The 26,950-nt window shown below is 42.4% G+C and overlaps 1 protein-coding gene across 1 annotated transcript in view; it reads left to right on the forward strand.

Annotated features, from left to right (window-relative positions):
* The first annotated feature begins 3,367 nt into the window (after positions 1–3,367).
* The window catches only part of NCF2 (neutrophil cytosolic factor 2), a 32,457-nt gene continuing 8,874 nt past the window's right edge, over positions 3,368–26,950 (forward strand). Inside the window, exons 1-12 of the mRNA XM_077278229.1 lie at positions 3,368–3,673; positions 5,299–5,381; positions 7,286–7,394; positions 12,953–13,090; positions 15,586–15,693; positions 16,417–16,476; positions 17,534–17,577; positions 19,229–19,370; positions 24,465–24,527; positions 25,785–25,872; positions 26,050–26,099; positions 26,948–26,950. The exon at positions 26,948–26,950 is cut by the window's right edge and continues 137 nt beyond it. Of these exons, the coding sequence (XP_077134344.1) occupies positions 3,500–3,673; positions 5,299–5,381; positions 7,286–7,394; positions 12,953–13,090; positions 15,586–15,693; positions 16,417–16,476; positions 17,534–17,577; positions 19,229–19,370; positions 24,465–24,527; positions 25,785–25,872; positions 26,050–26,099; positions 26,948–26,950 (1,062 nt within the window). The 5' untranslated portion in view covers positions 3,368–3,499. The remainder of the gene's footprint in view (positions 3,674–5,298; positions 5,382–7,285; positions 7,395–12,952; positions 13,091–15,585; positions 15,694–16,416; positions 16,477–17,533; positions 17,578–19,228; positions 19,371–24,464; positions 24,528–25,784; positions 25,873–26,049; positions 26,100–26,947) is intronic.

A 26,950-nucleotide genomic window follows, 5' to 3' on the forward strand; every position in this document is an offset into this window, starting at 1 on the left:
CCGCCTGCCGTTTACTGCGCTTGTCCGTGTACCGCCTGCCGTTTATTGTTCTTGTCCGTGTACCGCCTGCCGTTTATTGTTCTTGTCCGTGTACCGCCTGCCGTTTATTGTTCTTGTCCGTGTACCGCCTGCCATTTATTGTTCTTGTCCGTGTACCGCCTGCCGTTTATTGTTCTTGTCCGTGTACCGCCTGCCGTTTATTGTTCTTGTCCGTGTACCGCCTGCCGTTTATTGCGCTTTTCCGTGTACCGCCTGCCATTTACTGCGCTTGTCCGTGTACCGCCTGCCGTTTATTGCGCTTGTCCGTGTACCGCCTGCCGTTTATTGCCCTTGTATAATTGCATATATGGATCAGCACATAGGTTAACATTGGGCATTGTGCTGTATCTGTGTAAAGCCATGGAGTAGCTGACTGCTAAGGACAAGAAACAGAAATACGATTTACAGTAATGTTTCACTGAGAACTGCAGAAGATGAGGGAGAAGTAGCAGAAGCTGCATTTTAATATTTGCAGACCCCCAAGCACAGTAAAATGGGTGGTAGAAATATTGGAAATCTCACACATGGATGCAACCAGCCGGTGGTCCTACCATGACGGCGAATGTATGAAGGATGTCAGTCATGCACAGGTAGGTGTGATCAGAGGCAGGACTAGTCTGGGGGGAAACGCTGCGCTCCGGACTAGTCCGGCCACATTTGTATATGCCAGCGGTAGATTAAAACTTAATTTTTAAAAGATCCATAGTGTGTAATATATTAGACCTTATTAGAGAACAGCGATCGCCATATAACACAATAGTCACGGTTCGGTACAGATATGGTTCCTTCTAAACTTCCAAAAATAATGTTTGCAACTTACTGTCAACTGAAAATAGCAAAGTGATTCATCTCCAGCCAAATCCTTCCCCCGTGAGATCAGCGTCTTATCTGCAGCAGTTCTTTCCTCTTACCGGTGATGCCATTAGTGAATTCATTATTTATAGGAATTCTCTGAGAATATATAACAAGCTCTCAAGAAGTGTAGTGTTACATTTGGCATTTTAGGTTTGTACTTAAAGACTGAAATTGCAAGTTGGAAAGAGTTGCAAGTTTTGACGCATCCTCACGTTTTCATAGTACTTGCCGACATTCCTTTCGGATTTAGGGCTCATGCAGACTAGCGTATTATCGGCCCGAGTGCGATCTGACAAAACATCAGACCAATGCGAGTCTCAGAATAAAATCGCTGCATGCCTGAATTTAATTCTATATTCGGATCGCACTCCATGCAAGTCAATAAGTCTGCGGAAAACATCGGACTGCACTCAAATGACATCTGAGTGCAGTCCGATTTCCACTGACGGACTGGAGAAGATGGAGACCATCTTCTCATCCAATGGAATCAGTTCACATTGAGTTTGATGAGAGTGTCATTTGCATAATTGATCTGATTTTCTCGGCCAGAAAATAAAATCCGCTTGTGTGCACTTGCTCTAATAGGGATGGTTAAATCCCACCAAAAAATGCCCATAATATGGTCAAGACCACCCTCTTTGGACAGGTTTACATAAATATCACCCATTTTGATCAGACACAGCCTCAGTTATGGCTCTGACTTTTTTGGTGGACCACCAGTTTGCAAAAAAAAGGAAGTATAAAAACAGCCTTGGGTGGTGATGTATCTGTGTGCTATCCTTTACACAAAATTGGGACAACTCGCTCCGATAGGCGAAACATGGACGTGTGAATGAGCAGAGGGAACATGACAAGTGTCTTCAGGTGTCGGCCTTAGGGCTCATGCAGACAAACATAAAAGTCGGATGGGCGCCGTCTGATTTGTATTCGCATAGCGCACTGACCCAGGTTATTCTATAGAGCTGTTCAGATTAATCATTTTTTGTCCGTGAAAAAAAAAAAATCACACCGTGCACAATTCTCTATAGTCTCGGATGACGCTCTAAGTCCGCGGGCAATAAAAAAAAAAGGTCCCACACAGAACATCCGAGTGGCATCCAATTTTTGCACATTTCTATTATCAGGAAACTATTGTATTGTGTACACTTTTGAATTTAGATGTATGAAAACTGATCGCGCACGGATGAAAATTAGAAAAAAAAAAATCATCTTGAATTTTTTGGATGAAACTTGAACGATTTCTCAAATGCTTGTATGCGGAGTTCTTAGGGTAAGTACAGATAGATGATCGCTGAACTTTGTAGACGAGTCAAGTTGCAAATTGTTGAGTAACTGGCCCCATGTGCCACATAGTAAGCAGGAACGGACGCTGCCTGCTACCTACAAGCACTACAAAACCAAAGAAATGAGGCAGAGCATAAGCTGGTATACATGCAATGTGTAGGAGCACGTTCACACTGTGGCCATTTCACCGGCAAAACCCTTGGAAAAAAAAAAAGAAAAATGAGTATATGCCCTGTAGTAAGTATGTAAATAGTAATAATAGTACATGTAAATAATATAGGGTAAAGGCCAACCCACCGCGACAAGGTGAACCCGCTTGGGTAGGTCCTATCTATCCTGTCTCTAGTATTAAAACCTCACCTTGTGTCACCCGACCTCCATGTAGATAAGGGCAGAGAAGGATACGGGCCTGACTGCTAAGACAATTGTCCGTGGGAAGCCATATAGAATAAAATTACTATCTCAAAACAGGGGGCCACGCTGAGGTTTTAATACTAGAGACAGGTGAGGCTGCCTCGATTGGGTTCACCTTGTCGCGGTGGGATGACTGATATATTATTTTTTTTTATCACAATAGTGTTAACTAAGTCCCCTATGTTATTTACATGTACTATTACTATTTTTTAATTTACTTACCACAAGGTATATGCTCTTTTTTTTTTTTTTTCTTGGATTGTATTTACAAGCACTAGTTTGGTCCATTAATCAGACCAGATTAGTGCAATTTTTCCACATGGACCTCACGTCTGTGTCGAAAATAGCCCATGGGCCCTAATACTGGTTCTTGTGCACTCACATCGACCGCACACAGACCAAAAATGATGCTCCTCTGAGCTTATCCTTACTCTTTTTCTTAATTCTGACCCTCTGATATCATTCTAAATGACTTCTGGTCATGTCCTCATGGCCACTGCCCCTCAGTGCCACACTGGTGCATGTGCAAATGCAACAAATTTGTTGCAGTCTGTGGCTGAAAGTCAGCAATGTGTGGTTGTTCCTGCAGCATGGGTGTGTTTGGATTTTGAGGAAACTCCGTTGGGCAAGGACATCAAATTATTTCCCGGGGACCAGGTACATGGGCTCTAACCACTTGTTCCCCACCAGTCTGCTCAGCGGAGATAGAGGAAGGGCAGTAAATGGGGAAGTCGTTACGTATTGTACAAAACGTCAGTTTCAGAATGTGTTGTGCAGCGTCCCGCCGCTTCCTCTTGTGCCACCATCACATATGAACAGTGCGGGTGCCATCCGGGTGCTGTCACTTGTCCTACAGCTTAGTATCGGAGGGATCAGCGGAGGAAGGAGAACGTCCTAGAGCTCAGTGATGGCCCTGGTGGAGATTATGCGCCTTTGGAGTGATGGGGTGGCTGCTGCGGACAAGGGTGACTGGAGTAACGCCCTGACACTTTTCACATCCATCGCAGACCCTCGATCCAAGATCTGCTTCAATATCGGCTGCTGCCACCTGGTATTAGGGGATCTACATGGGGCTGAACAGGTAAATCTAATTGAAAGCAATGTCCTAATTTTCAAATTGGTGGCGACTTCATTTATAAAACATTTGGTAACGCCTTCCCGACCGGGCGATTTTTTTTTTTTTTTTTCCATTTTTTTCTCCTCTTTCTTCTTCCAAGAGCCATAACTTTTTCTTATTTTCCTATCGACATAGCAAGAAAAAAAAATCCAAGTTCGGCAAAATTGCCCAGAGAAACAAAAGCAATTTTGCAAATTAAAAAAAATATATATTTTTTCAAGGTGAGGGGGGCAATAAGTTGCTTTTATGGCGTTTATTGTGCTCTTAAAATGACCTGGATGTAATATTCTGCAGATAAGTATGATTACAGCCATACAAAACTTTCAGAGTTTTTTTTTATTATTTAGATGGTGAAAACAAATTTGTAAATTCATAGATAAAATTTTTTGCTTGTGTTGCCACATTTTTTTAGTCAATGGAGCTATGTGAGAGGTTGTTTTTTACATGGCAAGATGATGTTTTTATTGGGGTAGATGGGACGTTTTGATCACTTTTTCAGTTCTGCCAGTTCTGCAGTTTACTTTTTTTATTTTATGATGTTTACAAATTGAGTTCATAATTTTTTTATTTTAATAGCTCAGACTTTTAGGGTATGTGCCCACGTTGCGGATTCTGCTGCGGATTTTTCCGCAGTGCAAAACCACTGCGGTTTTCACTGCGGATTTTCTCACGGTTTCTTCTGCGGATTCCTCTGCGGGTTTTCAACTGCACTTTCCTATTGGTGCTGGTTGAAAACCGCTGCGGAATCCGCAGAAAGAAGTGACATGCTGCGGAAAATAATCCGCTGCGTTTCCGTGCTGAATTTTCCGCAGCATGTGCACAGCGGTTTTTTTTTTTCCCATAGGTTTACATGGTACTGTAAACTTTGGGAAAACTGCTGCGGATCCGCAGCAAAATCCGCAGCGTGTGCACATACCCTTACAGACACCACAACACCACTTGTGTGTATTTTTATTTTTGTTTTTTGAATTCCATTATTTTTAATGAGAGAACAGGAGGGTGATTTTAACCTTTTATATTTTTTAGATCCATTTTACAAACTTTTGTAATGCATTTTTTTAGTTGTGTGTGTGTTGTTTTCTTTTTGTTTTTCTACATTAATGTAGTCGATACCAAAAATTATGGTCTCCTATGAAACCCGGCCAAAGACTATACTTCAGCAGACCACCTTATTGGCAGCACGAGAGTCTTCAGCAGACCTCCACCTGCCATAGCAACACATCGGCACCCCCACGATTGCATTGTGAAACCTTGATCATGTAAATGCTACTGCCAGAAACTGATAGCATTTAAAGAGTCAGCAGCAGGCAGAGCTCAACTCCGCTCGCTGCTGTTAGAGGAGGGTTATGGCTGAATAAGGCAGCCATCATCTGCCGGCAATGATGCGGGCTTAGCCTCTGAGCCTGCATCACAGACTGGGACCCGAATTTGACTGTAAAATGACGTCTTAATGTTTTTTTCTTAGTGAATCTGACCCATTACTGTATATTTATAAACTTACAGTAGATTTATAGACTACCTCTAAAATATTAGCTAGTATTGATGACTCATTCACATTGACTTTTTCCATTAATATTGCGGTCTTCCAGGCCTTTACAAGCACCATAGAGAAAGACGCGCACTTGGCTGTGGGGTATTTTCAACGTGGCTCAGTCTTCTTCAAGAAGGGCAAGTAAGAGACACCATGAATTTGATATGATACAGGATGATTCAGGATACATGGTGCTGACGTCTCTCACTCAGTAGTGGACTCACGCTGGACATACAGTAGTGGCACTCCTACTCTAGGGATGTGTCATTTAGGACTTGTGGCATTCACGTCTTTCACTAACTACATGCTGCATACATAACAGACAGACATACACTACCGTCAAAAGTTTGGACGCACCTGTTCATACAGTTCTTTTCCTTTACTTATTGGAATGTGCACATTGTAGATTCAGAGAAAAGGCAGCAAAACCACGAAGGAACAAATATGGAAACAATGAGTGAAGAAACACGTGTGAAACAAAGCATAATATGTGATAAACCTTAGATTCCTCAAATTAACCCCCATTTTACTCTGACAGTTTTACACCCCCTTGACATTCTCTCATGCACCTTCATCAGGCCATAACCTGAATTGGTTTTCCAACAACCTTGAATGATTCTCTAGAGGTGCTGAGCACTTGCTGGCTGCGTTGATGGAACTCTGCATCCAACTCATCATAAAGCATCCCATTTGGGTTGAGGATGGGTGATTATGGAGGCCATGTCATCTGATGCAGTACTCCGTTCCTCTCCTTCTTGGTCACATAGTCCTTACATAGCCTAGAGGTGTGCTTTGGGTAATTGTCCTGATGCAACACAATTGATGGTCCCACAAAGTGTAGACAAGTTGGGATGGTGTGATATTTCAGAATGTGGTGGTGGTGGCCATGGAAAAAATTACCAGGCACTGCCACATAATGACACCTCCCTATAATTCACAGTGGGCACCTCACCTGTAGGAACCATCTTCTCACCTATCTGCATTTCACAAAGACATGGCACATCGATCACACATTTTGACTCCTCAGACCACAGTACAGATTTCCACTGATCTAATGGCTAGCCCTTGTGGTGCTTGGCACAAACAGGTCTCTTCTTGTTTGCGGTCCTCAGTATTAGCCTCTTTGCAGCAATTTTACAATAAAAAAACATCTTCTCACAGTGTGCTCTGAACAGTTGATGTTGAGATGAGTCTGCTACTTGATGTTTGTACATCAGTTATGAGAGTTGTTATGTGAGGTGATGTCGATTTGCATTTTCGTAGGCTGGTAACTCTGATGAACTTATCATCTGCAGCAGAGGTAATTCTTGGACTTTATTTCCTTGAGTGGTCATCATAAGAATCCGTTTAACTGCACTTTGATACCTTCAAGGTTCTAGCAATTTTCCAGATTGAGTGACTTATGTATTTTAAAGTAATAATGGACTGTCGCTCCTCTTTACTTAGTTGAGTGATTTCTGTTATATTTTGGCTACAAACAGTTAGGGAATAAGGCTTAGTACTGTACATAGCTGTGTACCAATACTGCCTCTGCAAAACACACCTGTTGGTTGCAAACACTTTATGAAGGCCGGTGATTCCGCAAATGAACTCTTGACGAGGCATACCTGTTAATTGGAAGTTATTCCAAGTGACGACCTGATGAAGCTGCTTGAGAGAATGCCAAGGGGGTGTAATTAGCTGTCATCAGAGTAAAAGGAGGGTTCTTTGAGGAATCTAAGCTTTAACACATATTCCGGTTGGTTTCATCCGTGTTCCTTTAATCCTTGTTTCCATATTTGTTCCTTCGTGGTTTTGCTGCCTTCAGTCTGAATCTACAATGTGCACATTCCAATAAGAATGAGAAAACCATTGAATTAACAGTTGTTGAAGCCTTTGACCGGTGCTGTGGGACACATCACACATACACTGCACTCACAAACTCACATAGGAAATATAAATCTTTCATTCACAGACCCCAAATATTCCGCTCTGCTACAAGGAAAATGTAACATTACATGACGACCAAGGTCTGTACTAACAAATGGCAATGTATTTCTGTGCAGGTATAGCCTAGCACTGGACGACTGGTCGCGCTGCTTTACAGAACTGAGGGGCAACCAACTCATCGACTATAAGATCCTGGGTCTGACGTTTAAACTCTACAGTTGCGAGGTGAGAAAAGTATAAAGTGTGATGCACAAATAGTCACAATCTAGATCCATAGAGATCAATCTGGATGAACTGCTCCAAGAGAAAAGTGACAGTAAAATTTTACCACATTTTGCCAAATTTTGGAGCCTTTTTTTGGATATAAAATTGGGGCCATAAAATAACAGCAGCTTATTGATGGTTTCATATTTCCAGAAGGACAATTGCTTGAGTGAAAATTAATAAATAATTGAAATTTCATAAAAGTTAATGAAGATATCTTAGGCCATGTTCCTACTTAGCATAAGTGCTGCATTGTGTTTTTTTTTTGTTTTTTTTTGCGAAATCAGCTGCGTTTAACAATTAAAGTCGATGTGATTTCTTGAAAACTCATGGACACTTTGTGTTTGAAGATGCTATTGAGCTGTGCGTTTTGGGATGGTTTGATTTTCATATAAACATACTGTATATAGGGGGCTATGTGGGGACTCACACTGTATATAGGAGGCTATGTTGGGACTCACACTGTATATAGGAGAATATGTGGGGGCTCACGGTGTATATAGGAGGCTATGTGGGGTCTCACGCTGTATATAGGAGGCTATGTGGGGACTCACGCTGTATATAGGAGGCTATGTGGGGCTCATGCTGTATATAGGAGGCTATGTGGGACTCATGCTGTATATAGGAGGCTATGTGGGGCTCATGCTGTATATAGGAGGCTATGTGGGGACTCATGCTGTATATAGGAGGCTATGTGGGGCTCATACTGTATATAGGAGGCTATGTGGGGACTCACGCTGTATATAGGAGGCTATGTGGGGCTCATGCTGTATATAGGAGGCTATGTGGGACTCATGCTGTATATAGGAGGCTATGTGGGGACTCATGCTGTATATAGGAGGCTATGTGGGGCTCATGCTGTATATAGGAGGCTATGTGGGGGCTCATACTGTATATAGGAGGCTATGTGGGGACTCATGGTGTATATAGGGGGCTATGTGGGGCTCATGCTGTATATAGGAGGCTATGTGGGTCTCATACTGTATACAGGAGGCTATGTGGGGCTCATGTTGTATATAGGAGGCTATGTGGGGGCTCATGATGTATATAGGAGGCTATGTGGGGCTCATACTGTATATAGGAGGCTATGTGGGGGCCCATACTGTATATAGGAGGCTATGTGGGGACTCATGGTGTATATAGGGGGCTATGTGGGGCTCATGCTGTATATAGGAGGCTATGTGGGTCTCATACTGTATACAGGAGGCTATGTGGGGCTCATGTTGTATATAGGAGGCTATGTGGGGGCTCATACTGTATATAGGAGGCTATGTGGGGGCCCATGCTGTATATAGGAGGCTATGTGGGGCTCATGCTGTATATAGGAGGCTACGTGGGGCTCATACTGTATACAGGAGGCTATGTGGGGGCTCCTGCTGTATATAGGAGGCTATGTGGGGGCTCATGCTGTATATAGAAGGCTATGTGGGGGCTCATGCTGTATATAGGAGGCTATGTGGGGGCTCATGCTGTATATAGGAAGCTATGTGGGGGCTCATGCTGTATATAGGAGGCTATGTGGGGGCTCATGCTGTATATAGGAAGCTATGTGGGGGCTCATACTGTATATAGGAGGCTTTGTGGGGGCTCCTGCTGTATATTGAAGGCTATGTGGGGGGTCATGCTGTATATAGGAGGCTATGTGGGGGCTCATGCTGTATATAGGAGGCTATGTGGGGCTCATGCTGTATATAGGAGGCTATGTGGGGCTCATGCTGTATATAGGAGGCTATGTGGGGCTCATGCTGTATATAGGAGGCTATGTGGGGCTCATGCTGTATATAGGAGGCTATGTGGGGCTCATGCTGTATATAGGAGGCTATGTGGGGCTCATGCTGTATATAGGAGGCTATGTGGGGCTCATGCTGTATATAGCGGGCTATGTGGGGGCTCATGCTGTATATAGGAGGCTATGTGGGGCTCATGCTGTATATAGGAGGCTATGTGGGGCTCATGCTGTATATAGGAGGCTATGTGGGGCTCATGCTGTATATAGGAGGCTATGTGGGGCTCATGCTGTATATAGCGGGCTATGTGGGGGCTCATGCTGTATATAGGAGGCAGGTTTTCACACTGTACACAGAGAGATATGTCGCTGCTCACACTGTATACAGGGGGCTATGTTGTGGCTCTTATGGTATATAGGGGCTTTGTTTGTTCTCATGTGGTATATAGGGGGCTATGTACAGGTTCATACGGTATATAGGGGGCTGTGTGTGTGTTCTCATATGGTATATAGGGGGCTGTGTGTGGGCTCAAACTGTATATATGAGGATGTTAACATACTTAAAGGGGTTCAGTACAAAAAAGGAACAGCATCCCATCCAGGTGATGAAAGCATGCTTGACAAAGACCTATTATGGTCGAAACGTTGCATGATGGCAGAATAAAGCTCTTTTAATCTTTCATCACCTGGATGGGATGCTGTTCCTTTTTTGTACTGGACTGTGCCTCCTCTCCAATTGGGCCATTGTATTGGAACGTTCATTTCTGCGTTGAAATGCTGTCAGCTACAATTTATTTCTATTTATACTTAAAGGGGTTGTCCGCTAATAGGACAACTCATTCTTACACTTAATGTTCGGCCCCGATAAAATAATAAAGCCTGTAATCTGCAGCTGATCCCGGTCTTCCGCTTCATGTTCAGATTGACCAAAGGCGGAGACAGTGACACCGGTGCTGATTGAGCGCCAGGCATCCCGTGTCTTTCCACTGCATGACAGCCCCGGGACCGCCAGTGCTGACATCACTGGAACAGAGCTGTAGGGGAGGCGAGTATAGGCGCTATTATTTTATCGTGGCCGAATATTTAGTTTGAGTGTTTGACCTACTAGTGGACAATCCCTTTAATTCTGCTCAATATCAGGTGATGCAATTAATCTTAATATAGAAAATATAATTAATTTGTTAATATTAATATCGATAAATGTCACCAAAACTGACGCTTTTTAAATTGGTTAAAAAATGTGAACTTTATTTCAACATATCAACAGCTTGCAGGGCTGAGGTCTATATTGATAAAACCCTAAATACACACCATGAAAAGTATTTACCTTATTAAAGCCAGCAGCCAATAATAAGGTTTGGATATTATGTATATGTGTAAGGCCTCTTTCACACATCAGTGTCTCCGGTACGTGTAGTGACAGTTTTCTCACGTACCGGAGACACTGACACACGTAGACCCATTCAAATGAATGGGTCTATGCACATGTCTCCGTGTTTTCACGGACCGTGTGTCCGTGTGCAAAACACGGAGACATGTCCGTTTTTCTCCCACAGCACGTACTGCAATACGTCCTGCACACGTGCACACAGAGAACAGTGTGCACTCTCCTCCGTGTGCACGTACCGCCCGCAGGAGAGACAGCGCTACAGTAAGCGCTGTCCCCCCCGCTGTGGTGCTGAAGGCGGCATTCATCTCTTCTCCCCGCAGGAGAGAAGAGATCAATGATCAAGTTTTTTTTTTTCTTTTTTGTTAAAAATAAAAGTTGCATGTGACCCCTGCCTCCCACCCCCAGTGTGCCGCCCGGCCCCTTGCAGAAGAAATACTCACCCAGCTCCCGCGATGTCTCCTCTCTCCTCTCAGCGCTGGCAGCCTCTACTGTGTGAGTGGTCACGTGGTACCGCTCATTACAGTGAGGAATATGCGCATATTCCTCACTGTAATGAGCGGTCCCACGTGACCGTCCGCACAGGACAAGCTGCCAGCACAGAGAGGAGGGAGGAGACATCGCGGGAGCTGGGTGAGTATTTCTTCTGCAAGGGGCCGGGCGGCACACTGGGGGTGGGAGGCGGGGGTCACATGCAACTTTTATTTTTAACAAAAAAGAAAAAAAAACTTGATCATTCATCTCTTCTCTCCTGCGGGGAGAAGAGATGAATGCCGCCTTCAGCACCACAGCGGGGGGGGGGGACAGCGCTTACTGTAGCGCTGTCTCTCCTGCACGGTCCGTGTGGTGCTCAGGCGGCACACGGATGCCGCACGTGTGCCACACTGATGTGCCACGTGAGCACACGGACACGGATAACTCCGGTACCGATTTCTCCGGTACCGGAATTATCTGGACGTGTGAAAGAGGCCTAACATGTGGGTTTAGTGGTAATAAATCCATTAGAGTATTAGTAAATTCCTTTTGAGCTAGGAGAGGCAATGCCATAGGCCAATGACTTCTATAAATGGCCTCCTTTTCAGCTACCCACCACCCCTGGACGAAGCTTTCATTTGCGAAACGCGCGTCAGGTGTGGTGGGTCCCTGGCTGCTGGCTTTAATAAGGTAAATACTTTTCATGGTGTGTATTTAGTGTTTTATCAATATATACCTCAGCCCTGTAAGCAGTGGTGCTCTGGCACTTCACTTATCTGTACTGTATGAATCTTTTACACAAAAATATATGTTTACCATTTTAATTATGCACCTTATATTTATGTGGTGCTCGACTTCTACTGCTTGCAGTTTTAGCTGATGGATTATATATAATGTGTTCTAACATCTATTTAGACTGAAAATTTACATTTATTATATACACCTTTACAATATATACAATATACACCTTTCCTTTCCTGTACCTTGGTCTCTTTTCCCATTTTACAATATTTTTACGTGTTTTTATTGATATGTTGAAATAAAGTTCATATTTTTTAACCAATTTAAAAAGCGTCAGTTTTGGTGAGATTTATAGATATTGCTTTTTTGTTGGTATCTATTATTGAGTTCCTTTATTTTTGTTGATGAATATTAATATTGATCATAATTAATTTCAGCCTATCCCTTCAGTCACAGTCTCTCATGTGGCCCCTCGGGAAAATTAATTTCTCACCCCTGCCTTAGGCCATGTTCACACAATGCTTTTGAGTTGTAGTTTGTTGACGCATTTTTACAAAATCATAATAAAATCGTCGCAGTAAGGTTAGGTCACAAATCATCGTACAAGATCTGTAAAGGAAGAGAGATAATAATTGTAATCCCTGCGGTTAGATGAGCTCACTGATGGATTCACTGATAACTCAGTCTGTAATACATAGAAGATGTAGAAAGCAAAAGGTCCAATTTTTGGTAATGAAATACTGTTGCAAAATTGCTTTTTTTTAGGCAAAAACACGTGCATTTAAGTATGTGCATGTATGTGTATATGTAAAAAAAAACAAAACAAAAAAACAAAAAAACAAAACAGAAAAAAAAAAAAATATATATATATATATATATATATATATACACCCATAGGCATCAAACTCCAATGTGTTGGTATGGATGAAAGCAGCTAACAGATAATAATTCTTTCAGGTTATGTTCACATGCAGCAGATTTGTTGTAGAAAATCCGTTCAGTTCATGCAAGCCCGGTTGTATCTGCAGCATGTGGATGGGTTTCTGCAGCACATCTAGGGCATGTGAGCGTCCCCCAAATGATTGCCTCCCTCCACCATGGAGAGAGGGCATCAATACAGGCGCGTTCCAGTTTTTAACATTTGTTGCTATCATTTATATTTTTTAACATTTTTTCCCTTTTTTCTTTCAGATCCTGCATAATATTGCACTTGCAAATGCAAAACTGGGGAATTGGGAAAAAGCAGAAAAAAGCATTATCCTTGCCCTCAGTCAGAAAGCAGAACCGCGGCATGGCACCAGGATAGAGAAGGCAATGCAAGAAATCCTGGTGAGCCTGGGACTTGCTCTAGAAACAATTCTGATTTTAAGGCCGTATATTCCCTCATCTGAGAGAGAATTGGGACGTTTATGCTAATCAAACACTGATACTAGTGTGATCTGATTTTCTCAGATGAGGAGAAGATGGAGACATTTTTTTCTCCATCTATTTCATTGTGTCAGTCAGTAGAAATCAGGCTGCACTCATATGTCATCTGAGTACAGTCTGATGTTTTTCGTGGACTCATTGACTGAATGGCTGAGTGCGATCCGAATATCAGATCAAACTCGGGCATGCTGCCATTTTTTCCTTGGGCACATTTTGTCCAAGGAAAAACACGAACATGTTCACGGCCCCATAGATTAACATTGGTCCAAGGGTGATTTGATGTTTTGTAGGACCGTCTATCTGCACAAGTGATATTTCTGCATTTTTATTAGAACTTATTTAGACCATAAATTTAATGTATGGCTGACATATAGAGTAATTTCATAGTCTATATAAGCCTACCTACGCCATTAATCATACAGGCGTCTACTTTTGTGCCACAGGTGATTTGCGCCCCTAAATCCCAAGACCCCTTGTATGATGGCTAATTCTGCACTCCATTTTTAATCTTATCCATCCTTTCACTGAAAATAATTTTTGTAAAAAAAAAAACTTTGGTCATAAATCAGCTTAGCAGTTACTCAGAAGAGGAGAGATAATAGTTTCACACCCTGCGGTTAGTGAGCTCACTGACCGGATCACTGTTGACTCATTCCACAGTCAGCTATTCCCAGTAATATTTAGAAAATGGTCCATCTGTTTTACTTAAACCCTTATATATAGTTTTCAATATATGATCACAAAGCTGCTTTAATATGTAGCCAACTGCGGCCCCAACTTTCTTCTGAGATCGCTCCAATGTCCAGAATAGAAAAAAAAAAACATGTTTTTCTGTGCAATGACAATTCTTCCACCCTGTAAGATACTGACATGCCTGAAAACCACGGCCGGAAGTCAGGATGATAAAGCAATCTATGTTTAGTAATAATTTCACAAGGCTACGTAACACCAGAATGTGGTATTATAATAGGTTTGGAAATTACATACGTGACCATGATGCACACACATCCACTTAAGTGCTATCTGTAAATCAGAAGATCCGAGCAGTACGATTCAGATCCACAAATGGAAACCTATAAGGCCGGTAGAGAATCCCTGATTACTGCAGCCTGTAGTCTGCGAGTTGGGACTGGAAACGTCATGGAGAATATCAATAGTCCTCTCTATCTTGGCACCAGTGAAAACTGGGGGTCTGGTACTAAACATCAATATGGACACCTCATTATATGGTCCAACAATTTCACGAGTCCTGGGACAGGCTGCTATCGTCTCTGCTGCAGCCATTCACTGCACTGCCCCTGAGATCCACTTACTGGATGCCATTGCAGCCCCTGCACCCACTATAGTTACGCCCCTGGCTACGTTCCCTATATGACCGCCTGTTTAGTTTAATTATTGTTTTCTGGGCTGACAAACTCCCTTTAAAGGGAATCTGTCGCCAGGTTTCTTCTGTTCCATCTGAGAGCAACATGTTGTAGGGACAGAGACCCTGATTCCAGCGATGTATCACTTACTGGGCTGCTTTCTACAGTTTTGATAAAATCACAGTTTTGTCTGCTGCACATCTCCCAGTTCTCTGAATGCTGAGCTTTATATATGCCCGCCCACACTACTGATTGGCAGCTCTCTGTGTACACTGTGCATGGGCAGAAAGCTACCAATCAGTAGTGGGGGCGGGATTGGATTACATGGTGTCAGGTTTACTAGTTCTCTAGTGATAATCTCCTGCTGACAAAACTGTGATTTTATTGTTAATACAGCAAGCAGCCCAGTAAGTGACACACAACTGGAATCAGGGTCTCTGCCCCTTTATCATGCTGCTCTCAAATTGGGTGGCAAAATCTGGTGACAGATTCCCTTTAAGTGTATGGGAGCAACCTGCCTTATCTTCATGGGCCTCATTATCTGTCCTATTATTAGAATGAACCGATTTCTAAAAGTAGCAATTGTGTTAATAACATTTTAATTGGCAAATAGAATGTAATACTCGGTGGAACGCTGAAGAATGTTCTATAGATCGTGAACAGAACATGTATTACCCCTGAAGTGTTCTGTACCGTGCGCTTTATTTCAGATGACGGCCCCCAATGGTTTAGTCGCTGCGCACCATTCTGATCTGTGGGCTGCCAGCTATTTTTACCTCCGGCTCTTTCAGCGTCCTGCTAATTATCTCACCATCAAATGTTCTTAACAAAGGAAAACTTTCCCGAACAAGATCCTCCGCAGAAAACGTGATTTTATAAGATGATATGATGACATTGCTGAATTACGATTTCAGTTTTGAAGCCGTTGCGTTTGATGCGGAGACGTCGCGCCTTCCTTACATTGTAACAATGAGAATTATAGCTTACCATCAACCATTCTGATTCCTTTTTTTTTTTTTTTTTTTTTTAAAGAAACAAAAGGACTTTCCTATTTCCGAGATGCCAAAAGGGAGGTTATTTCAGCCTAATGAGAGACTCGTGGAGCAACTGGAGAAGAAAGACTACTTGGGAAAAGCAACGGTATGTTCCGAAAACTCCACTGTGTGACACAATAGAATGAATTTTACTCTAAATGACGCAGAAAAGGCACAATACAGTCTCCTGACATTCACCAAACCCGTCCATCAGATAGAGAAGTGCGATCCGTCACTCCACAGATCATATTTCCACTGCTCCAGGGTCCAGTGGTGGCGGCCTTACACCACTTCATCCGCCGTTTCGCATTGTGCTTGGTGGTACAAGGCTCGCTGGTATTTGTGAGCTCTTTACAACGAACCGTCCTCTCACTAATGTTAGTAAAGGCAAATTGCGTGGCACGGGGCTAGATTTTATGCGCCTGGGGCAATGGAACTGGATAGAAAAAATTTAATTCCAATGATTAAGAGGCGTGTATTAATACTTTTGTACATGTTATGTATCTTTTTTTAGACTTTCTTTTAATATTCGGCATACTCATAAGCAGAGGAAATATATCATATAAAGAAATGACTGGTTGGAGAGTTTCTTGGTAAACCCATAGACTTGCAGTTCCAATTTTGATCAAAATAGGACATGTCTACGATTTCTGCCTGCAAAAAATTGCGAACATACGAATGGCCCCATAGACTATCACAGATGCGAGTGCTAGCCGTGAAAAGATACCTTTTTTTTTTTTATAATTAGCTGATCGTTTACAAAATGGAGTGTATGGATATAAAAATGGTGAATTAACAGTAACTAATGAGAAATGTGATTGATCGGCAGGTAGTGGCCTCTGTCGTTGACAAAGACAGTTTCTCTGGATTTGCACCACTGCAACCTCAGGTAAAGAATCTTCCAGCCTAATTTATACTTTTCTCATACATTTGATTCTCTAACACATCATCTAAATATAGGAATAACCAATACAGGTAGCAGAAGGACCTAAAAAGTAGAAACAACTATATCAATATATATCTGAAATATATAACATGGGTTTAGCTGCTCAACAAATGACCCCACACGCACTGGTTCTGTTAAGATCTCTCTCCTGGAATGTCATGTAAACCAATAGAGTTATCTAAAAATACGTATTGGTACCATACCTGGCCTAATATTTAGCTAATATTTTGTAGAGGAAAAAATGGGTGTAGGAAGCTGTCTTCAACTTGTCGGTGTCTAAACTTCCCCATACTGGGTATTGTAGTTTTACCACTGGTTGTAGATGACCGGTCTACAGCACTAAATGACCCTTTAAGGCTTGTAGTGAAGCTGGATCTTATTGGTCGTAACCAAAATATAAATCAAAGTCAAAATATTATTTTAACAAAAATGACACAATTTTGCAGTATGGATAAAAGCGACATAGTATTTGTGTTCTGCCCTAGAGAAGATCCGCTGATGGGCTGCTGTTATCGGTTTACATGTACAGTCGGCTAATGAACATTTCAGCCTTAATTCCCACTTGAAGACAAGTTAACTTTTAGTATTCCCTCCATTCTACTCTGTAAGCACAGAGAACAGGAAAACAAACCTTTTTATTTGAGGTCAAGCCTACCGGGTCTTATCCTGGATTGAATAGGAATTAATGAGCACTTTTCCACTTTTCTCCAAATTTTCCCTCAATGACTTGTAAATGGGTCATTCGATGAAGCAAATCTATTAGGACTATTAAGAAGGATGACGATGTGCTTCTTGTGCTAAAAAAAGGTAAAAAGCAACGCCTAGTTATTTACCCTGTGAAACTGTAATCCGATCATCATAGAATGATCTAAAAGACTGGCTCCAAAGTGTAAGTATGAGATGAAGTATATCCTCAAGAGTCAGGTTTAGATAGTTGGCTTTATATACTGTACATATTTAGATTTTATAGTATGTTTTTGCCTCTTGTTCCTCTCGATAGGCCAACAACCCACCAGCTCGTCCAAAAACCCCTGAGGTACTGAGGTAAGTGAAACCGAAAAAAAGGGTAAATCTTTCACTGAATGGTGGGGACTGTACAGGAGATAAATGGAATACAAAAATATTTAAAATGGACTTTTTTTTTACAGTCTGTAACTTTTTTCCTTTTAAAAAAGCTGAAAACTTGACTCCATAACAATACTTTTCCCTGGTATCAGACATGGAGACATTTAGCTGGAGTGTCTGATTGTCAGCTCAGCAGGCGCAATGATGTCAACAGATTACGCCTCCTGCACTGAGCCTAGGTCTACACACAGACCAGAGCAGGGCATTGGGGAAACAGGGCAGGGTGAGTTGTTTTTGTTAGGGGGCTGTCACAAGGAGGTTTTCTCAAACATCTCCAACAGTCATGGCGGCGTCAGGGTCTGCAGATTCCTCAGACTGAGACACTCCACCTTGTGACTCCATAGTCTGTGGTCAACACAGAGTAGGCATTGACTTCTAGAGCTGGAGCTCCTAGGTGGGTTAGAAGGAGTTAAATCATTGCTGGACTTAGCTTGCTGATTGCCTGTGGTCACTTGCTGCGGGAGAACCAGTCGTGTCGGCAGTTTCCCTATTTAAGCTGGCTCCTGTTGTTCAGGTAATGCCAGCAATAGTTCTCTATCCTGGTCTGGAGAGTTGGACACGTCCTGGTTATTTCTAAAGTTGTTGTGATGAGTGGTGTTGGGTTTACCCTTTCTTTTTTTCCCCCCTAGATATCTTTATATTACTTTGTTGCCTCTCGGGCTGTACACTTTATATTTCTCTGTGTAGTTCCCTGACAGAGTGTTGTGTGATTGCTCTTCCGTTTCTGCCCTGTCTGTCTTGTTTACTGTACAGATTGGAGCTACTTAGGAGCATAGGAAGGAACGAGGCCCAGGCATCTCCACCTTCAGGAGCATAGTAGGGGACAAGGCCCAGGCATCTCCACCTTCAGGGGTAATCCTAGAACAGGGATAGCCAGAGACCCCTAGCCTGAGGATCAGTATAGGTGAACATCTGATATCCCGCAGTCACGCCATGACAGGGGCACTGTGGTGACATTATACTGTGTTGGGGTGCATATTTTGTTGAGGGCACTGTGGTGGCATCATACTATGTGGGGGTTACTGTAGGACATCATGTTGGGGCCACTGTGAAGACATCCTACTGTGTTGGGGGAACTGTAGGGGAATCCTACTGTGTCAGGGGGGAGACTGCAGGAGTATTGTTCTGTGTTTGGGCATTGTGGGGTATCAAACTGTGTTGGGTGCATTATACTTTGTTAGGGACAATGTGGGGACATTATACTGAGGTAATTTATTATGGGGATATCATTCTGTTTAACGCATTTTTTTGAGGGTTCATATGGATTGGGACCATGAAAAGGGTATTATGAGTGAAAACACTAAGGACTTTCAGTTGGGAACCTATTTCTTTATGCATGTCGCACTACATGTCCCTCTCACGGTCTTAAAAAAAATTCTGTAGTATGTCGTCTCATCACGTCACCTATGTGCAGCAACCCTGACCTATGTGCTGTGACCCTGACTCTGCCGAATATTTTAGGTTTTTTTGGTGGTGGTGTCTGTCTAATTTAGATTTGAGCAATGGGGGGTCCCATGATTTCTATTTTCGCCCCTGCATGGAATCAAATTATTTTGGGATGTCTTTACAGGACCCTGCAAGGACAACCTCACCGTGTGTTATTTCAGTTTACTCCTGAGACTTTAGAAGAAATGGAGGTCATGCCGGGAAATATCGTGTTTGTGCTCAAGAAGGGGAATGATAATTGGGCAACCGTTCTGTTCAATGGAAAGGTAATTATGGTGGTGGGCTCTATGCCTGAATCTATGGCTAATATGTACGTTGTGACAGGGACACTGTTATAATAGTGTTTTTATGCTGTATCTGTAGGGGAAGCATTAATGGGGCAACTGTGGCAGGGATATTTGGGGTGCAAAAAAGGGAATGGTTAAAATCTGCAAAGCTTTTTACTTAAGTTACTAAGATTAATTCTATGCTTCTATTCATGACATATTTTACTTGGCCCCCAATGGGTTGCGACAGATGATTGCAGTTCAGTTGACGAAAATGTCAACTCCACCTTGAAATCATCACCTCCTTAAAGGGAACCTATCACCCCGTTTTTTAAAGATTAGATAAAAATAGTGTGAAATAGGGGCAGAGCTGGGCTTTACATTAGTGCCTTTTTGGTGCCTTTACACCCCCGTTAGGCTGCCAAAATACCTTTGTGAAGTGGCCGTTTTGTCCTGTCACTCAAGTTGGTCAGGTCGGATGGGCGTGGTCACAGCGCTGTTTGTCCCCCAGGATCCTGCTCATCATTACGTTGGTGGCGTAGTGGTGTGCGCATGTCCAGCAGGCGAATCCACTGCCCAGGAGATGAATAACAGCGCGGTCTTCGCTATTCAGCCGTTTACCGGTGGGCGCGGCCATCTTTCCTGTGGCCGCGCCTGCGCAGATGGAGCGCTCTGCCGCCCGGGGCTTCAGGAAAATGGCCGCCGCGATCTCCATCTGCGCACGCGCGGAATCCCGCGGCCATTTTCCTGAAGCCCCGGGCAGCAGAGCGCTCCATCTGCGCAGGCGCGGCCACAGGAAAGATGGCCGCGCCCACCGGTAAACGGCTGAATAGCGAAGACCGCGCTGTTATTCATCTCCTGGGCAGTGGATTCGCCTGCTGGACATGCGCACACCACTACGCCACCAATGTAATGATGAGCAGGATCCTGGGGGACAAACAGCGCTGTGACCACGCCCATCCGACCTGACCAACTTGAGTGACAGGACAAAACGGCCACTTCACAAAGGTATTTCGGCGGCCTAACGGGGGTGTAAAGGCACCAAAAAGGCACTAATGTAAAGCCCAGCTCTGCCCCTATTTCACACTATTTTTATCTAATCTTTAAAAAACGGGGTGATAGGTTCCCTTTAACATGAACATCACTCATACCTGTACTGCCTGCAGCTTTTTCCTAATGATTTTTGTCAAATGTCAATTCCTGCTGAGGAACAAACCACTAAAAAGCGCAATTAACATAAGTGGCACTGCCAATTGTATACCTGCAATGGATACAATTTATAGTGAAGAGCAACATTTTCATAGATCCAAAAAATATTGCTGTTGTAATTATGAGGAACGTTATTAAAAGGTGATAACTAATTTTAGCAAGTTAGTTTTATATAACCTTCATTCTGGCATCTTGCCTCCATTCTGGGATTTGGGGGAGCACATAGTTATGCACATACTGTGTGTGGCTACCCTAGTTCCATTCTGATGTATAGCTGCATGCATATAAACCTACATAATCTAACTATATCCATGCACTGCAGGCAACTTGTAGACTCTAATGGATTTCAATAGGCCCTTGTTGTCACAATTGATTCACTGGATTGAGACAAGTGGAGCCCAAGGGTCAGTATCAATTGAGTAGAACTACAAGGTCTGTGACATCCGAAGGGCAAAGCAGAAGCAAATTCAGGAGACAATTGAGGCAAGAATCAGGATATAGAACTCTGACATAATAATAATCTTTATTTATATAGCGCCAACATATTCCGCAGCGCATTACAGTTAAACCGTTTCAAACACAACAGTCATAAAATAGCGTTAACAATAATATAATGATTAAAGCAAGATAAAACAACGCTGCTCTTGAGAGCTTACAATCTACAATGAGGTGGGGGAGATACAAAGTACAGGTGTGTATTTACAATTATGTTTTCATTTGAAGAGCAAATATATTTTCAAACCAGGGGGACCGCTATGGGGACTAGATTTGCCCCAAACTTTGCAGAGGATTTCAGGTAGACTATTTACTCAAAGCCTTTGGGCCATTACCATTATTATTTATCACTAAATGTTGGCCCGATTCTAACGCATCGGGTATTCTAGAATATGCTATTGCCCAGCCAAGTAGTATATAGCACAGCCACATAGCATATTGCCCAGTCACTTAGTATATTGCCTAGCCACGTAGTATATTGGCCAGCCACATAGTATACTGCCCAGTCACGTAGTATATTGCCCAGCCACGTAGTATGCATCATATCCCTGTTAAAAAAAAAAGAATTAAAATAAAAAATAGTTATATACTCACCTTCTGGAGCCTCAGGATCGAAGCAGCTGGTTACCGATGCTTGTCGCGCGCTCCGGTCTGAAGATTGCATTGCGGTCTCGCGAGATGATGACGTAGCGGTCCCGCGAGACCGCGAGTCATCATCTCGCGAGATCGCAGCATGGACCGGTTACCGGAGCGACGCGAGCAGGGAAGGCCTGTTGTGGATCCGAGGGGACGGTGAGTATATAACGATTTTTTTTTAATTATTATTTTTAACATTAGATATTTTAACTATTGACGCCGCCGCATAGGCAGCATCAATAGTAAAACGTTGGTCACACAGGGTTAATAGCAGCGTTAACCGACCGCGGCATAGCACGGTCGGTTAACGCTGCCATTAATCCTGTGTGAGCGCTGACTGGAGGGGAGGAAGGAGCGGCCATTTTCTTCTGGACTGTCCTCGTCGCTGACAGGCAGCTGGCGAGACCAATCAGCGAACGAATAACCGCGACAGACAGACAGAAGGACAGACAGACAGACGGAAGTGACCCTTAGACAATCATATAGTAGACTAGTATATTGATGACCTAATTAAAGATCTATTCTAATATGGAATAGGATAATGCAAGCCTATGATTAATTTATTACCCATCTTAAACAAAACGAGTTGGGTTTTTCAATTACAAGTATCATCTCAGATAAAGATTATCAAATGATTGGATCTTGTCCTTATGGTTAAAAATAACTGCAATACCAAAATGGAAAACTTAAAAAAAAAACAGACTGCAACAATCTAATAGATTTTAACAGAACTACACAAAAATATGAAAAACCAATATACTTTTTGACGAGTTGAAACGTTTGAGATGCAATTGTACTGAGGATTTGGACTAGCAGGGGAAGGTTATGAAATGTAGATTTAAATGAATGAGGTATCTTGACAAACTCATGATAAATTAACATTTATTGTGCTGGTGATTCTACCAAGGCAATTCAGTGTATTTTGTGCTGATATTTTGGGCTGGATACAGCACAGTTACATTCTGTTCTGATTCTCTTCATTTGTATTTTGGTTACATGTAGCCATCTGCAGAACAAAATGTATCCGGAAATTGGACGTCCCATGATGGAGCCATCTGTCACTGCCATAATGTATCCAATTATACGTCATACAGATACATGATATGTCTGTCATCCACCAATAGATGAGGCCAATATCATTGTTTAGGGGGAAAAAAATAGTCCGATTCTGTCCTACAAGTTGAAGCATTATCCTGCTGCGCTGCAGCATCACCAATCTGGGGCAGGAATTTATCGAGGGGGTGTACACCAAGGATAGGAGGGGGCAATATAATTCTGCAGGTGAAAAGCAATTATCATAAGTAATCTTCTGACTTTTTCCACAGCTGCAGTAATTGCTTTGACGGGAAGCATATGTCATTAGAAATAATATTCTAATAAGAATTTCTATTTATGGGGATTTGTATACATTGCAGTAAATAAGATTCTTTTTTTTTTTTTAAGAGGACTCTCCAGCGCTCCTGATCTGTCTGTTTTATGAAATACACCTGGATCCTTTTTTGTAATGACTTCTCATGATCCCGTTCCTCTGTTACTCCTCCTGAATATACATTAATAAATTGTCAGTCCCCTATGGAGGGGTGTGTCTGACACTGGCAACACTGATTGGACGATATCAGACTGTACAGGGACACCCCCCACCTGGTAACGCCCAGCTGTCAATACACTTACAATGGGAAAATCAGAAGAACTGCACCACAAAGAGTCAAAAGAAAAAAAAAATGCTCCGGTGCTGTTACATTATAGGAATGCAAGTATTTGCTAAAAAAAAACAACTGTATCAATAGTATCCGCAGATATGAACGCTAATCTCATTGACTCGGGCTAAATTGTGATGTATTATTGTGGGTAAAACCATGAGCGACAGATAAGACTAAGGGGAGATAAGGGAACGTTCACCACAGTATGACTGATCTGTGACCTTGTACAGAAAGAGGGAAGGCAGTCACGGAAGTGACATTGTAGGAAGCGTGTTACAACTAACCGTAGGGGATGACGACATGAGGGAAATAATTTCCTTTTGCGATTTCACAATGGGGATGAAGTTGGGTTTGCGTTCACATTGCATTAACCAGTGCATTCACTGTATGTCTACATTGTTAAAATTCTCCCAGTGAACACATCTAACCTGCTCATGGAGTTTTACTAGCCTACTGTATGCCAAAAAGTTTTACTTTCAAAACAACAGTGTGTACAAAGGAAGCCAGTGGAGACACTCAAACCGGGCGAAACACATACTGGGATCTACACCATTTTTTTTTAGTTATTTTTCACTATTATGTTTTTAGGTCTACAGTCCTTATTTGATTAACTGAATAATATGCATGTACGGTACCTTGCTAAATGATATAGTTCTCCCCGCATGCGGTAACCACTAGGGGGAGCCCCTGCCTATGGATTTGTACAGTTATAACTCTGCATGCACTGAGCACCACCTAGTGGTAGGTATAGGTAGCCACAGTGACAATGCCATAGGAAGGAAAGGGGAAGCAGTGAAAAGTCCCTTCCCTCTGCCACCACAAGAAGTTACATACCCCTTTATGTCCTGCAGTATTATATTATGCTGTTCAACATGGAGTCCAAAAAATGTCTAAATGAGCAATTATCACATCAGCCAGTTATGCCATTGATCACATATCAGTTATTCTTGTCGAATCAGTAACTGGTACATGATAAATAAATTATCTGTCATTTAATAAGTCACATTTATTCCTTTCTGAAATGATCTTTATTTGTTCTTGTATGTGTATATAGAAAGGGATTGTACCGTGCAATTATCTGGAGCCGGTGGAGTTGCGTTTCCAGTCACAAACCCAGGTAAGTCATATACCATGCTTCCCACAGACATAATAAAAATATATTGGGGAGGTGGGATGAGCGCAATGTGTGGGGACCTGGTCCTGAGCTCTGACATTGTTTACCTAGCACATTGGTAGGGTATTGTTTACCTAGCACATTGGTAGGGCATTGTTTACCTAACACGTTGGTTGGACATTGTTTACCTAACACATTGGTAGGGTGTTTACCTAACACATTGGTAGGACATTGGTTACCTAGCACATTCGTAGGGTGTTTACCTAGCACATTGGTTGGACATTGTTTACCTATCACGTTGGTAGGGCATGGTTTACCTAATTGGTAAGGTACTGTTTACCTAACACATTGGTAGGACATTGAGTTGATCGGGCATTGTTCAAATTAACACATCACTAATTTAGATATAACTATTTTAATTAAACTGTACTTGGCGTCAGGAGAAACAAATGGATTACTTAAAGAGAGAGTGCAAATTACATTATAATAAAAAAAAAAATTACTATCATGTGAACATAGCCTTACCCTTGTTATTTCTGAAAGCGTAGACGTGTGATTTATAGCTCCTATGCCCCAATGAAAATATGACACTATGAATTTATAATAAATCAGGATTATCTAAAGCAAATTATTTGTGTAAGGAAAAGTTAGTTAATAATTTATCCATAGATTAATTTTTTTTTAGCGGATCCTGCTCTGATGTTTCTAAATTTGCATCCTAGATTCTGTTTTATTTAGAAAAAGTGAAAGAATGGATCCAGTGCTGTAATTTCACACAAGTTGAAGCTGCTTTTGTTGGTCCAGAAATGATTTTGCTCCTCATTCTCTGCGGCTTGCCATCCAACCTTTTTGAAGGTCACTTTCTCTGTGTCAGCATTCTGCACTATTGGTGCTGGAACTTCCTTTCCCAGCATACATTGTGTCTTCCATTGCGTTGCTTGCCCAAAACTACAGTAAAAGCTAAACTCTGTGTTATGCCTGTATGAAGCTTGACAGACAGGAGAGCAGGAGCAGAAAGACAAAGACCACCTGCCACTTACTGTCATTTCTCTCTGTGTCTCTGCTGCTAGAGAAGGATTAGACTGAACAACAGGCAGTGGGCAGCAAGTTAGACAGAAGGGAGACACCTAGTGGCTGACACTTGGGAGTTATTTTTATTTCTTTAGGATCATGTTATTTTGGGGATAAAGTACTATGTAACTGCATTTGTCAGCAAATTTATTGCAATGTAATATATGTAAACATTATTATTGCTTTCAGGGAACCGAAGCAAAAGAAGATGAAGTTACAACTCCAGAGCAGGACGTCCCCGCACCTCCCACGTCTGCTGCCCCGGCAAATGTGCAAGGTTTGGTCCCTTGAGTTTTGCAGTAACAGCTCTCAGTATATTGTTAATTTTACATGTCAGCATCTATAAGTGCCCTGTGGATGGCCAAGCGTGGAGACCATGCACACAAAATCATAGGGACTCCTACGGTCTTTTGCCATATGATCACGTCGGAATTTTTTTTTTATTTCCCTCTAGACAAACCAGATAGACCCGCCACAAAAGAAAAACCACCCGCTCGCTCCGTGGTATGTGTCGCAGAAGGTCACGCATGTTTTAAAACGAACGGACTGTAAGAAATGAAAGCTTTATAAAGACACAATAAATGCTAAACACTTTAACACATTTTTTTTTTTGTTTACAACTCGTTGTCTAGGAAACGACCACCACTGCTGTCTAGTTTGTAAGCACAGCACTGAAACTGGCCCGGAATAGGAGGTAACCGCACGCTCTAGAGATCCAGGCCGGCTTCAAAATCGCGCTAACAAACTCTACAGTAAAGAGCTTGTAAGCAGTGCACGTGTTCTGCTGTTTAGCAATAGTGGTCGTTCTCCAGGGCAACGAGCTGTAAACAAAGGAAAATAGATGCGTTAATATGCAGGAAATTGTTCGTAGTGACCAAAATTATCCGACAATACCCATTTATGAAGATGGAAATAACCCTGTAATGATCATCTGATTGTTGGATTAACTTTTAATGACGAATCTATGACTAGTTTAAAGGATTTTTATCTCTTTTTATACTTGATAAATGACCACTGTTAGGTTAATAGACAGAAGATGTGAAAGATGCACAGCATCCAGGTTCAGTAGCCACCTCGGTAGTCCATGGTTGCCAGATCAGAACCTTACGACGCTCCTTCTACCTGTTGGCATTGCCACTCTGAATAGTAGGCTTGACATAACGCCTATCCGTGTGCTGCAGGAGGAGGTTTGCAGGGGCTTGGACCACTGGACCAGGGGCCGCAATTCATTTTAATCATCAATATTAGTCATATATTTAAAGCATTACTCTACAAAAAAAAAAAAAAGCCCCTCAATCCACCAGTGTCCTATCTGATGTAGTCGTGCAAGCTAACGCGTTTCTTCTCTGCAGGAA

Source organism: Ranitomeya variabilis, chromosome 8, assembly GCF_051348905.1.
Source record: "Ranitomeya variabilis isolate aRanVar5 chromosome 8, aRanVar5.hap1, whole genome shotgun sequence".
In the NCBI taxonomy this organism is placed as follows: Eukaryota; Metazoa; Chordata; class Amphibia; order Anura; family Dendrobatidae; genus Ranitomeya; species Ranitomeya variabilis.